Source organism: Cibotium barometz, chromosome 61 (genome assembly GCF_041138505.1).
Source record: "Cibotium barometz isolate CiBa-2024 chromosome 61, ASM4113850v1, whole genome shotgun sequence".
NCBI classification, from domain to species: Eukaryota; Viridiplantae; Streptophyta; class Polypodiopsida; order Cyatheales; family Cibotiaceae; genus Cibotium; species Cibotium barometz.
The window spans coordinates 38,043,750-38,058,305 of NC_141106.1; the positions used below are offsets into that span (position 1 = coordinate 38,043,750).

The following is a 14,556-nucleotide window of genomic DNA, read 5'->3' on the forward strand; positions in this document are numbered from 1 at the left end:
TGACTGGACGTCTCCCATGCCGTGCTAGTATGGTCCTGATCCTCTGTTGTAGTCTCCGTCGGTGTCGAGATGGGCCTCTCATCTTGGGGCGCCTGGACCACCCCAGCTCTATAGCCCGATCAATCAGCGTACCTCTGGTGCGGCTGTACTCTGGGGCTAGCTGCAATGCCTGCTGACCTGACTGCTCAATCTCTGGTCGAAAGAAGTCTGTCATCTGCCTCTGTAGGTGTCTCTCCCTCTCTGATCCCCTCCCTCTCAGGAGACCCTCTCTATGTCTACACAGCTCCAGCAAGTACAATCCGAGGCATCTCTGATCCTGGTATCTCATGACTCTAGAAAGTGGTCCAAAGCCCTCTCTGAACAGGCAGTGAAAACGGCCTCGTATCACTGGACAATGACATATGTAATGTAACTCTGTCTCTGGCTCCATCTGGCACAGCTGACAAATCTTGGCCTCAGAGAGAGAGATAATCCCTAGTTTTCTAATTCTGTTTGTTTTGCAGAATTGGATGGTTTTCAAAAGGGGGAAAATACATAATCAAAAAATTAGGGGAAAGATGAAAGCCCAAGGGCAGCGGAAGGGGGAATGCAGGCAACAGGCAATGAAGTAGGTTCACGGGCAGCACGCAGGTGTGAGAAGGGGCAGCGCAACAGCTGAGACATGGACTTTGTGAGGTAGCAAAGAGAGAGAAAGGCAGATCTTTGGCCTTCGTTCGCTCAAGGTGGCACCATTGGATGGGGTGGATGTCATTCTAGGCCACCCATGGTTGTATGATCATGCAAGCATGGTCTACCACAAGGAGCAGAATTTGGTTCTTCTTGAGTCTTGTAAATCTTGTAACTGTAACAGCTGACTCATCAGAGAAGTCATTGAAGAGGACAACCCTGTGTGTGTGTGGGGGGGGGGGGGGTGCGGAAAGGGTCCCAAACAGTGGCCGGCTGCTTAGGAAATGGGAAACCCATATGGTGCAGGTTGTATAAGCAGTGGGGCCACCGAATCCACTCAAATATCTGCCAGGAGATCCTGTGGTAAAACGATGATAACAAATCTACGCGTCCACTGGCAGCCTGGAATGCCAAGCGGAAGAATCCTACAAGCAGTATGAGGAATGTCACTGCCTCTTGCACCTCTGCCATCCCATCGCCACCAGCAGCTGGTGCTGACGATCCTCATGGTGCGGTGGTCGGGGGAGGGGTGGGGGGGGGGGCGCGGGCGCGGGCGCGGGCGCTCCGTGGTACAGCCTAGGGGTGGCGAGGGCACTCTGTGGTAGAGCTGAGGGGGCAGCTGCGCGAGGTGGCCCATCTGATGGCACACAAATCTCTAGCCAGGGGACAGCCGCACGAGGTGGCCCATCTGATGGCACACAAAACTCTAGCCAGGGAGACCAATAAACTCCATGGGCTAAAGGAAGTGTCTCCTGTCCAGGCAGGGTATAGATGTTGCAGGAGGTTGGAATGATCAACCTGAGGGAATCCAGCAGCCCGGGTCACACTGTAACCGCCATCCAAGAGGGCTCTATCACCTTGCTCCAAGAATCTTGAATCAATAGTTCAAGCGTTTGCTTTTCTCTCGTTCATGCACACCTGCTTGCTATTTTCTAAGTTCAAAAAGCCTTGAGATATAAGTATTGACATAGCTGGACCAAAGCTACTATACCACCCACGTAAAACCTACTGAAGCGACATCATATTACAACTGGATGCAGTCAAAAAATAAACACATTCTTCTAAAAAATATGCAACACATTTTGTTGGTCCTATCAAGGAACATGCACCTTCTACAGACGATGCACCGACATCATCGAGGTCTCTTCGAGCATCATACTTAAGATCCGATGCAACTGATAGCCATCTGGAATATCAAACAACACCATCCAAAGATTCAGTCCACTGTGCAGTAAGAGCTTAGAAGGCTGAAAATAAAATCTTCTTCAAATTTACTGACAATGCTTTGTGTCTCTCATGTTGCCAATTTTCCCAAATCAGGCCTGCAACTGTGCGACCTTTTCCCACTCCTGCTCCATCCCCAATAAAAAAGCCTGCCCGTGAACCATCTGGAAGATGCTGAATATGCCTCTAAAACATAACAAATTACAACAGCAAATCAAGCTCTCAAAATAGTATCATGTGGAATAAAGAGATCCCTTTGCATGCTACGTAATGTTCAACAACCCTAGCCTCAGATTACAATTTCATGAAAAAACGTCAGCTTATCAGGTCTGGTCATCGCCTCACCTGTGAGGCATACACAATGGTTTCAAGCTGCAGACATGACAGAACCTTCGATTGTTCCATCTCTTTCAAATTTTTCAGTTCGTAGGTAGGTTCGGGTGGCTGTACAGCTGACAGAGAAGACGTCTCAACAACAGGGTCTGGATGTGGGGGTCCCATAGACAGCTTCGATGGGTGCTGCAGAATGAAATTAAACAAAGAGATAATCCAAGCCAAGACCCCAGCTAAAAGCTAGCCACATTAAGGACCGCCATCATGTCTATGTGTACAAGTGTGCAGCATGCATATACTTACATAATCTGTAAAGGTCTCCCCCACTACCCCTCCTTCATCCTCCTCTCGTTCAACTTCCAGGGCAACCTGGAGACGTACATAAAAAACAGTCAATTGACATCCCAATCACTCCACCCACTCCCACTTCTTGTATAAGCATGGCCTACAGTAAGAACAAAACAATTCTCAAGAGTTCAAAAAAGGATTTTTTACAAATTCCTTGGCCGTATCATTCAAGACCCACATGGTTCTCTAAATCTAAGTGCAAAAAGACACTTCTTTTAAACAGGCTTCAAGTGAAATTTTATGGCAAAAGAAGGTCCTTAAAAGCACAGGGTTTTCTATTAGGCCCCAAAACATCAGTAAATGCATACCGTTTCAAGCACTATTTACTAATATGCGCACCTAAATTTCATATGGGAAATGTGTGATCCAAGTCAACCAATAGTTTCTGGGCATCCTCCATAGAGTGAGCCATGTCTCATGGTAACCACATCATCAGCATACAAAAGGAGAATTAACCACTGGTTAAATGCAAGGCCCTAATACTTTCTCTTTGCTTGTATGCCCTATGCTGGCAGGATGATCCAGGAGCAGGCCGACTATCACACGTGTGCATGTGTCCATTTATTGGAGCTGGCCGACTGGTTCTGTTCAGGTCGTGGACCTTTTTTGGCTGGCCGACTCGAGGAGACTCAGTCGTGAGGCTGTCGGCTGCCTCTACCACTGGCCGACTGGATATATGGGGCCAGATAAAATGGCCCAATGGCCCCCACTCCTTTATCTTGACTTCGGGATTTTCTTGAGTATATAGAGCAGAGTTACACGCCTTTCTCTCTCTCTCTCTCTCTCCATGGCTGTATTTTTCTGCACTCTACTTGCTCTTGTGTTCTCAGATATTGTCATCATCTCCACTGCATATTCTGACATGGTATCAGAGCTCTAGGCTCTTGATAGATCTTGGGAATTGTGTGAGCAAGAGGGGGACCGTTGTGTTGCTGATTGGTGGACTGTTTTGGACTGTTCAGGAAGAGGAGAAGCAAGAGGAAGGCGGGCTCATTTGCTGGACAGCCACTTGCAGGTTTAAGTTTTTTTTTTTTCCCACCCACCCACCCTTATCAGTTTCATCCCTGCAATGGCAGATTTACTTGAGATGGCTAAGAAACATGTGAAGATCCCAACGCTCCCCACGTTCCTAGTGGACTGTCAGTTGGACGGGAATAACTACGGCATATGGAAGGTAATGATGGAATCTGTTCTGGAGTCTTACGAACTTGCTGATTTCATCGTTGTTGGGGTTCCACGGCCGGAGGTAGAGGAAGGGGAGTTACCGTCGATTCGAAAGAACCGCGAGGCACAGGTACAGTTGTGGGATCGTGTCAATGCCAAGGTCCATTCATTCATCTTCCTCAACTACACACCGCAAGTAATCAATCATGTAAAGCATATGGTGCTGGCCAGAGGTATATGGCAGCATTTGGCTTCTCTTTATAACAGGGTATCGCCTATGAAGAGGATTTTCTTGGAAGTACAGATGCGGGTTATGAACCCTGCAAAGTCATCGACGATGCGGGAGCACATTAACAAGCTGCACGCTCTTCAGGAAGTTCTTCAGGTTGGGAAGTGTTAGCACATTCATCCCCAGTTTCTGCCCATTTCTGGTGTCCTTTTGGTCCCTTTTGCATGGCCCTTGATTGTGGGCTGGCCACCCCTATTTTACATATTTTTCTGGGATTTTTTCCAGTCAGCCAGCACTACCCACCTATAAATAGGTGGGGCTGGCCTCTCACTTTTGTATCTTGTCTTGTACATCTTTTGCTCCCTCACTTATGAGAGTACTTGTGTCTCTTGCTTGGGACTCTTTTGCTTCAGTATATTCAGCATAGTTGCTCCATATCTCTCTCTCTCTTGCACTCTCTATTCAGCACACTCTAGTGCCCTTTTGCTTCCCCTCTATGCACTCTTTCAAGGCTGGGAAGGAGATACCATTAGAGGATATGGCCATCACATTGCTATCGCATTTGCCTTCTCAGTACTCTGCTTTCTACTCTTCTTTGATTACCAGTGGGGCAAGCTATGACATGTGAGGTCTTTGACCGTAGTAATCACAACCTTAGTTTAACTAAACTGCACTTGATGATGCTTAAGAAAGACAGATAGTGTCAATGCAATGCAATGCAGCTATATTAGATGAATGGGTTACTATGAGATCTGAATAGATCTATGATGTTTGTCCTAGATGACTATCCTTCTCGAGATGAGAGGAATAGGCTGAATGCTGATGCTGAGGACTGTTCCTTGCTCCAATGCTGAGGTCCACCCTTCGATGCCGGCTTCCCTCTACGTAGGAGATAGGAATGATGAACTATGCTGAATATGCTGCCTATATGCTGAATATGCTGATATACTGAATGGACAAGGTCTTTCCCTTGTCTCCTGGGAAGGAAACGCTGAAGGGGATGGCTGGGAACTGATGCTGAACTGCTGAACTGAAACGCAGATGCTCTCCGGCTGAAGATGATGCTCTATGCATTTGCTGTTCAGATGAACTGATGCGCTGAGCTGCGATGCTGGACTGAATGCGATGCTGGACTGAATGCGATGATGGGCTGAAACGCTGATGTCAGATGCCCCCTTCTGGACTGAATGTGATGCGCCTCTATTTATGTGAGGGACTGGTGCTGGTCGGCCAGCCTTGCTGCAGTCGGCCAGCACTGAATGCTCACGACTGCCATAAAATACCATAAAATGCCATAAATGCTATAAAATGCTGGTCGGCTGATGTAGATATGCTGTCGGCTGATGCTCACAACCCTGACTTGATGCACCTTAATACCTTATATGCTCATGATGACTAGGATGCTGATGTTGGTGATGAAACACCCCCATATGATGCTCATACTGATATATGCCTGAGTGAATATCCTGATTATATGCCTGAAGATGCCATGCCACTTGTACACCTGATGGGTGTGCATGTGACACAGGCTCAGCACCATCACTTGGGAGGAGCTTGTGCCTATGGTCTTGGACCAGGAGGAAAGATTCACGATCCCTCCACAGGGCGGAGGTTCGGAGGCCTTAACTGGCCAACGTTCGAAAGGCCGGAATAACAACAAGGGCAAAGGGAAGGCTTCATCAAAGAAGTCTTCTAAGAAGATGTCCGACTCGGACCGCAAGAAACTCAAGGCAGAGAGGACCTATAATGATTGTGGTGAGAAAGGCCACTATTGGAGGTAGTGTCCCAAGCGGAGCACCGAGAAGGGTGCAGAATCCTCAGTAGCAACCGTGAAGACTCCAGCTTTTGTGCACCTGGAGGTGATGGACACCAATGTTTCATTTTCTTCGGGCAAGGAGGAGGTTGGAGGACTCTCCGCTACGGTTCGATGTAGAAGCTCGAAGCAGAACGACCACTAGTGTGGTCCAATCTCTACGGTCCTGTGCTTTCACTGGACTCCGCGGAGAGCGCCTCACTGGTGTTCCGAGACCACGCACAAACAGGCGCTCTCGTACTAACGCCTAGCTCTCCCGATCTCAGCACCTTTGGACCGAGGTTCTCCAGTAAGCTTGGACAACCCGGCACCGAACGGGTGTGGCCGTAGAGGGATGAATCTTTTAACAGATTTAAACATAAAATACTTTACTGGAATCTGAAATTCACTTACTTGTAAATGGTTGATAGAAAACCAATACTTGTGGTGTTTGTGCAGAAGATGAAACCACCCAAGAGATGTGAAGTCTTCTTGTAGCCGCCAAAGGAAAAGAAGTACAACCTCGTGCAAATAAGCAATAGAAAAATTGCCTTGGGAGAAGTAAAATCTTGCTGCAGAAACACAGCCACCCGTTGTATAGGAGAAGGTGGCTCAGCCTCAAGAAGCGTGGAAAAACAACCAGTATAGAGTGGCCTGGCTGAGTGAGCAGTATGATGCCTCCTTGATTGGGAAGCAAAATGGTTCATTGATCTAGTTGCTAGATACCAGATTGGACGGGAGCTTCCTGATGAGGCTATTGAGCTCATGTTTGCAGAGGACTCTTTGGGACGCAGGATTGCAGATCTTGCGGTATCTGCAGAGTACGAAGGATCTTGGACTCTTCTACACACGAGGGGGATTGATGGATGGAGTCCGACTCCACGGTTGGAGTGACTCAAGTCAGTGTGTACCAACTCCAAAGGTTTCAAAGCCCGCCTAGAAGCCTGCATCGGAAAAGACTGCCTGTGCTGCTTACCACAAATGCAAGAACTACAGCGTCCCTGCCTGCTACCAACATCTGGCAAGCCAACCACCATCTGGTCCTGGAAAGCTCGCCGCAGTGCATCCACATTTAAGTGGCCAAACCGAAAGTGCCATGAATCACCAATCTAAGAACCTGTCAGAGAGGAGAGTGCGAAGAGTTTGTATATACCAGTCTCCACTCCGCCTTCCCAAACAATCTGGCCAGTCTCGCGGTCCCGTAGAGCAACAGAATGCTCCTCAAACTCCACCCGAAAGCCAATCTTCAACACCTCATGCACTAACAACATATGAAAACCAAGTGCGGGGACGTAAAGAACACGAGAGGAATGCTTCTCCCCTCTGCCATCAGGAATGATCTCCATCCGGCCCTCACACTGTGAATCGATATGGTGGAATTGTCGCCAATGAAAATGCGACCTGACTCCCATTTCAAATCCCGAAAGAAAGTCTGCTTGGGACACTTCCTCCAATAGTGGCCTTTCTGTCAAAATGCGCAGCGGAGATGACCAAATCTTGGAACACGAGCAAACGCAATGCAGAAAAACAGCACAAGAGAGAGAGAGAGAGAGAGAGATAGAGGCGTGTAACTCTGCTCTATATACACAAAGAAGATCCCGAATACAAGACACAACAATGGCAAGGGGCTATGGGGCCATTTTATATGGCCCCAATGATGCAGTCGGCCTGTAGAAGGGCAACCGACAGGCCCTGATCCTCCACGACCAACCAAGACAGCCAGTCAACCAGCTGTCAGCAGTCGGCCAGCACATGTGAGAGGTCGTGGACCTAAAGCATCAATCGGCCAGCTCATGAGCCCTCCTGCCAACACTGGGCATCCACCCAAGCCAAGAAAAATAGGAAAAAATATGGGAAAAATACGAGGAGTGAGAAAAAATGAGAACAACACCTACCAGGGCGGGCACACCCACAACAGAGGCCCTGGTGTCTCAGTAAAGACAGGAGATGACTTCTAACACCCCCTCTCAGCTCCTGGCTGTGAAACCAACCACAGGGAGCTGGGGTGCCGCCTCAGCAAATCCTGAGATAGCGACTTCGTGAAGAGGTCCACCGTACTGTCCTCCGTCGAACAGAACTCTAGCAAGATGTCATCAGCAAACGAACTGTTCACGAACAAAGTGCCTCTGGATGACCGTGGGTTCCTCCAGTGGAAGCCCAATCCTGCCATGCAACCTCTGCAAACTTACCACCTCACAAGCAGCATCACAAGCAGCCCGGTACTCTGCCTCTGTCAACGACAAGGCAAAAGGTGACTGCCTCTTACTGCTCCATAAAATTGCTCCTGGGCCTGAAGTAGATCTCCTCGTATCTGGATCTCCTCCCCAATCTGAGTCACTCCAACCGTGGAGTCGGACTCCATCCATCAATCCCCCTCGTGTGAAAGAGTCCATGATCCTTCGCATGCCGCACAACCACAAGATACGCAATCCTCCCTCCCAAAGAGTCATCTGCAACCATGAGCTCAACTGCCTCATAAGGAAGCTCCCGTCTAATCTGGTATCCATCAACCAAAGCAATGAACCATTCTGCTACCGAGTCAAAGAGGCATCACAGTGCTCACAAGGATCAACACCTGTTACGGTGGAACGCCAAGTCCTGGAAACCTGCTGAAGACCACGCAGGCCTTCTGAAACCTGTCAAACACCCCCTCTGAATCCGGAACCACAAAGCCTGGAGAATCCACCTCCTGCTGCTACCCTTGTTGTTGTTGTTACGGCCTTTTGACTGTTGGCCAGTCAAGGCCTCACAATCTCTGACCTGTGGAGGGTTCGTGAATCGCTCTTCCTCGTCCAAGACCACGGGCACAAGCTCCTTCCATGTGATGGTGCTGAGCCTGCCACTAGTGATCAAAGAGGAGTAAAATGTTGAGTACTGAGAGGGCAAGTGTGACAGCAACGTTATGGCCATATCCTCTGACGATATCTCTTTCCCGACCTAGAGAACCTCCTGCTGAAGAGCCTACAACTTGTTGATGTGCTCCCACATCGTTGACAACTTTGCAAGATTCATCACCCGCATCTGAACTTCCAAGGAGATCCTCTTCATGGGTGATACCCTGTTATAGAGAGAAGCCAAATGCTGCCAAATCCCTCTAACGAGCGTCATATGCTTCGTGTGATTGATCACCTGTGGTGTGCAATTGAGGAAGATGAAAGAACGGGGCATTAACACGATCCCATAACTGTACCTGTGCCTCCCGTTCCTTCCGAATAGAGGGTAACTCTCCATCTTCCAACTCCAGCCGTGGAACCCCAATAACAATGAAATCAACCAAGTCATAGGACTCCAAAACAGATTCCATCATTACCTTCCATATGCCGTAGTTGTTCCCATCCAACTGTCGGTCCACCAAGAATGTGGGGAGTGTTGGGATCTTCACGTGCTTCTCAGCCATCTCAAGCAAATCTGCCATCTCGAGTTCACAAGGTCTTGTGAAGGAAGGGTGGGTGGGAAAAAAGAAGAAGCTGTAAATAGAATGCAAGATGGCTGTCCAACGGTGATGGCCGCCTTCTATCCGATCTCCAAGTCCCGTACAACCCAAACAGTCTCTAATCAGCACCTCAATCAGCAAACCCTCGACATCCCACTGTCTCCAAGCTTCAAGCCACCTGGGGCTGTAATACCATGTCAAAATGCACAATGAAAATGAAGACAACTGTTGTAGAGAGCAATACACAGATGAAAGAGAGAGAGAAGCTTATGTAACTCTGCTATATACACCTGGTAGCCCATGACCTGTAAAATACCCAGTCGGCCAACAAAAGGGTAGTTGGCCAGCACTGCAGTTAGGTCGGGCAGCACTAGATCAGACGGGCAGCACAAACACTATCGGCCAGGCATCTAGGGGCAGACGACAGCCCACACACAGCTCCAGAAAAAATAGGAAAAAAAATACAGAGAGTGAGGAAAAATGGGAAGACACCAAATACGAGCGGGCACACCCACAACAGAGGCCCTGACATAGTGTAGAGACAGGAGATGACTGCTAACAGGAACTTCATCACCTTGCTGATTCTTCAGCACAACCTTTGACACAAGCACGGAGATTACAATAACTTCGTCATTCTTGTAACCTCGCCCGGATGAGTATAGAGAATCAGCACAACCTTTGACACGGGCACAGAGATTACAGCAGCTTTGTCATTCTTCTAACCTCGCCCTAATGAGTATAGTGATACAATCATATGAGCCTACTACAGCTAAAGAGGCTCTTGCTCTTCTTGGGTGGCGGGCAGCCATGGAGATAGAGATTGATTCCATTGAGAGGAATCGTGCATGGGACCTTGTGGACCGGCCTCTCATCAACAGGTCATTGGGGTCAAGTGGGTCTTTAAGACCAAGTTTCATGCTGATGGATCTGTGGACAAACACAAAGCAAGATTGGTTGCAAAGAGGTACTCTTAGATTGAGGGTGTCGATTATGAGGAAACTTTTGCTCCAACAACAAGATACAAGACCATCCAAACAGTTCTTGCTCTTTTTGCTCATGAGCACTGGCCACTTTACCAAATGGATGTCAAGTCTGCCTTTCTTAATGGTGACTTACATGAGGAGGTGTATGTGGAACAAGCTCAAGGTTTTTAGGTTCTCAAACATAAGAATAAGGTGTACATATTGCAAAGAGCCCTTTATGGTTTGAAACAGACACCCAAGGCATGGCACGATAAGATTCATGCATTGTTTCTTTCCCTTGGATTCCAAAGATGTTTTGCAGAAAGCAATCTCTATGTCTTTGCTCAGGATGCTTTGCTCTGTTTGATTGTCTTATATCTTGCTGGCTCACATCTTGCCAAGATTGAACAACTTCGGTCAGATTTAGCTCACCCTTGAGATAATTGATTTAGTACTTCTCCACAACTTTCTTTGGATGGAGGTCTGTCAATCTTCTGATGAAGTGTTTCTTAGCCAATACAGATATTTGCTCCTAGAGATATTTGGGATGATCGAGTGCCGTCCAATTTCTTGTCCGATGGATCCTAACTCCAAGCTCTCCCATGATGATCCCTCTCCCCTCTTCGACGACAGACAATACCAGAGGCTTGTTGGTTCTCTTATTTATTTGACTTACACCAAGCCCGACATTTCTTGCAGTGTCAATGTTCTCAATCAGTTTTCTTTCGCTCCTCGACATTCTCATTGGTAGGCCGCTCTGTGGGTTCTCCGATACTTATCTGGTACCTTGGACTACGGTCTCTCTTTCAAAGGAGGTACTGAGCTTGTTGGATACCCTAATGCTAATTGGACAGGTGATCAGAATACTCGACGGTCCACTTCTGGTTATTGCTTCACTCTTGGTTCCAGTCTTAGTTCCCGGAGATCCACGAAGTAGAATACAGTTTCATTATCTTTTACTGAGGCTAAGTACCATGCTTATCTGGATACCTGTTGTGAGCTATTATGGTTGTTCCAAATGTTGAGCAATCTTGATGTACTCTCGAATTATCTGATCCGTATTCTTACGAATAGCCAAAGTGCCTTTGAGTTGCCTCGAACTTCATCCTTTCATGGCAGGACCAAACATATTGAGGTTCACTTTCACTTCATTTGTGAGCTAGTCACTGACACCATCATTGCACTAGAGTATTGTCCTTAGGACAACCTTGCTAATCTCTTCACCAAACCTCTTCCTCAAGATACTATTGATCAGCCCTTACCCATATGGGAGTCGGACTTGTTGGACATGTCATCTCCAACCCATTTTATGCCACTTTTTATCCAAATATTTATTTGATGTAATTAGGAATTTTTCCCATATATTTCAACTATTTTATAGCTTGGTTTTAGGCTTTTTTAGGCATTTTATCATTTGTCCAAACTATCAGCTTTTTTGCTACAACCGAGTGGCTCTACACATATGTACATAAGCATGGACATTGTTCATTCATAATTCAATTCAATTCAATATTTCACTTCTTGGCTGACTACTTTCTCTTGTTTGATCTCTACTTGCTTCTGCTTCATATTCACATATTCTCACATATGATTGAAACTATGTCTACTACTACGGTTAAGTAAATTCTTCCAAGTAAAACCCTACTCTTTGTTTCGTACATAGTGATGCTATACTTGAATAAGCATGTAGCACTTTGTAAGCCGTATTAATGGGGAGACATATGTAGGGAGCTTATAAACTTGCACTTTTGCATGCTAAACAAGTGGATAAATGTGATAGCAAGTATGCCTCATAATTGGCCAAAAATAAACAATCTAGACTTGCCACATGAATGTCAAATGTGTGACTTGCTCCCAACTGGTCTATTTCTTGTCTTCAGCAATCACCAGCACCAATGGCCTTAGCTACTGACAAAACCTCTATTTCTAGCATTCAACAATCACCAGCCCTTAATTGCTTCAAAACCTCTTTTAGCAATCATTAACCGCGATAGGTCAAACCACACCCCTTGTCCTCGCTTTCGCTTCCGGCCCCCCCACCCAAAAAAAAATAAGCCATTTATTAAGTGATTGAGAAGTGTAAGGGCATGTGGACTAATGCTAAAAGCAGATGATCTGATTGAAAGCATGGGTGACAAACTGAATTTTTTGGAGTATAACCTCTAATGATTGACATGCATGCTTCTTGATGACATCATCAATACCACATGAGATTGTTCGGGCTGAGCTGGGTGTTGCACCAGTAGTGACCAAGGCCCTATTCCAGGCAGTTACCTTTTTACAACGGCTATGGGAGCTCCCTCAGCAGAGGTACTCCCGATTGGCATTGACCTCATCCATACTATTGGCAGAGGATGGAGATACTCATTGCTGGTACGCTCAGATGAGATCATGGTTTGACCTACATGGTTTGCGGATAGAGGCACTACCACCCTTTCAATATAGTCTGGATTGTCCATTTTTGGATCTCATCCGCTCAGAGCAAAACCGCTCATTACAAGAGCCATTTTCTACACACCTCACTAGATGATTTTATCACCCGCCCGACGTACATGGATGTACACCTATCACATGGGATACATTGTACCATGGGACAGAAGATCCGGACCTCATCACACCAGCTGCGGATTGAGACAGGGCGATATGTGCATCAGATCTTGGATGACCGCATTTGTCAGCTATGCTACCAGGAGGCAGAGACAGAGGAGCACTACATTTCCCGATGTACAGTCTATTATGAGATCCGAGGGAGATATCACTGCCTCTTCCGAGAGGGTTTTGAGCCGTTACACAGGGTCATGGAGTTTGAGGATCAGAGATGCCTGGGATTGTTCCTACTTGAGCTCAGAAGACATAGAGAGACCCTCTTGGCAGGCAGGAGACCGAGCCATGATGTACCTAGACAAAGGACCCTGACAAATTTCTTCGGCACCAGCACCAACAACCCAGCCCACACACCTCTTGATACCTCCTCCATTGGGCCATCAAGGCACCGACCACGCTCCTAGGGAGTCACCATTGATAGAGCAATCATCTTATGTCGTGCTCGTCAGCCACACCCACCGGGATCCCGACCACGACATCCTCACCATCGCCAAATCAAAGCCATTATTGCTCGGCATCGGAGGCGCCTACCTCGCTTCTATGACCTCTCCATTCTAGACAGCCCCATGGCGCAGACATTTGATCTAAGGAGAGGACAACACTTCAACTGATCAGCATACATGGATCTACCTGATATACATTTTCCAGTATTTTCCAGCATTTTCTAGTATTTTCTACTCAGTATCATCTCAAAGCCTTACAATTCTTACAATTCTGTTCTTATAACTATAAGACAATCAGTTTATTGTACTTTTTAGTCTCATTTAGTTGTTCTCTTTGATGAGACACCAACTTCAGATGTACGCCATTATGGCCTTTAATATATCATTTCATTTCATTTCTCTCAAGATGAATCTCGGGACAGAATATTTACCTCGTTGATTTCCTCCACTTCGGCGGCTGGGGCGGGGGGGCCTTCCTTGGCACCACCAAGGGAGCTGAGGTAGTGGTGGAGCTTGGTGAGATCGACGGCGAGCTCGACGCGGCACTGCGGGCAGATGAACCTCTCGAGGCCGTGCGGCACGTTGAGCAGGGCCCTACAATTGGCACACGGGAGCTGGGCCTTGGAGGGGTCCACGGTCTGCTGCTGCTGCCGCGCGGCGCTCTGCTGCCGAAGCTCCGGCGGGAGCATCTGCGGGAGCTTGCATTTGGGGCAACGGAACTCCAGGATGCCGGCCGGAACGTTGAGAATCCCACGGCAGCCCGCGCACCGCACCTGGCATGCTGTCGGAGCCGCGGCCACGACCGGCGCTGGAGGGGCGACCACCATGCTTTCCTTCAGGCTTGAGCCGCGTTCTCAGTGCAGCATTTTTCTTCCGCTTCCACTATACATGCTTTAATCTATAAAGATAATTTCTGCCAAATTATCATCTTTATAGATTAAAGCATCAGACAAAAAAGACGAGAGTGAGCCAATTAAATTTTAATTGCATTTCTAGCTTATAAGAATAGTACATGCAAAGAATATGTTCCAAAAACAATAAAGTGAACTTAGATTGGGAGCTTACTTCTAGAATGCTTTGGCCTCTACATCTATTCAAACTTTCACGCAGAAAATAAAGGCTTGTCAAGACTCAAATGAAAGCATCTTTCAAGATTACAACTTTTTAAAAATCTGTTGCCACCATTTCATGACGTCACAAAAACTCACCTCCCTCTAACATAATCGAGATTGAACGGCAAACCCATCCTTAACAATGCATTTGTTTCGTTAGAACCTAATCCATGTGGCACGTCATTAAAACAACAAGAATCACAATGCATGTACGTAGAATGTCTGCAATGTCCAAGGAAATGCAAA

At 47.2% G+C, this 14,556-nt stretch overlaps 1 protein-coding gene across 2 annotated transcripts in view; it reads right to left on the reverse strand.

The window, feature by feature from the left end:
- EMB1135 (RING/FYVE/PHD zinc finger superfamily protein) overlaps positions 1–14,228 on the reverse strand; it is a 120,970-nt gene extending 106,742 nt beyond the window's left edge. For both annotated transcript variants that reach the window (XR_015265366.1, XM_086794967.1), the window contains exons 1-5: positions 13,630–14,228; positions 2,527–2,592; positions 2,236–2,409; positions 1,946–2,076; positions 1,776–1,852 (exon numbers count right to left, since the gene is read on the reverse strand). Coding sequence is in view for 1 of the 2 variants with exons in the window: in XM_086794967.1 (XP_086651093.1) it covers positions 1,776–1,852; positions 1,946–2,076; positions 2,236–2,409; positions 2,527–2,592; positions 13,630–14,025 (844 nt within the window). In the remaining variant the exon portion in view is untranslated. The remainder of the gene's footprint in view (positions 1–1,775; positions 1,853–1,945; positions 2,077–2,235; positions 2,410–2,526; positions 2,593–13,629) is intronic.
- Between the last annotated feature and the right edge of the window lie 328 nt (positions 14,229–14,556).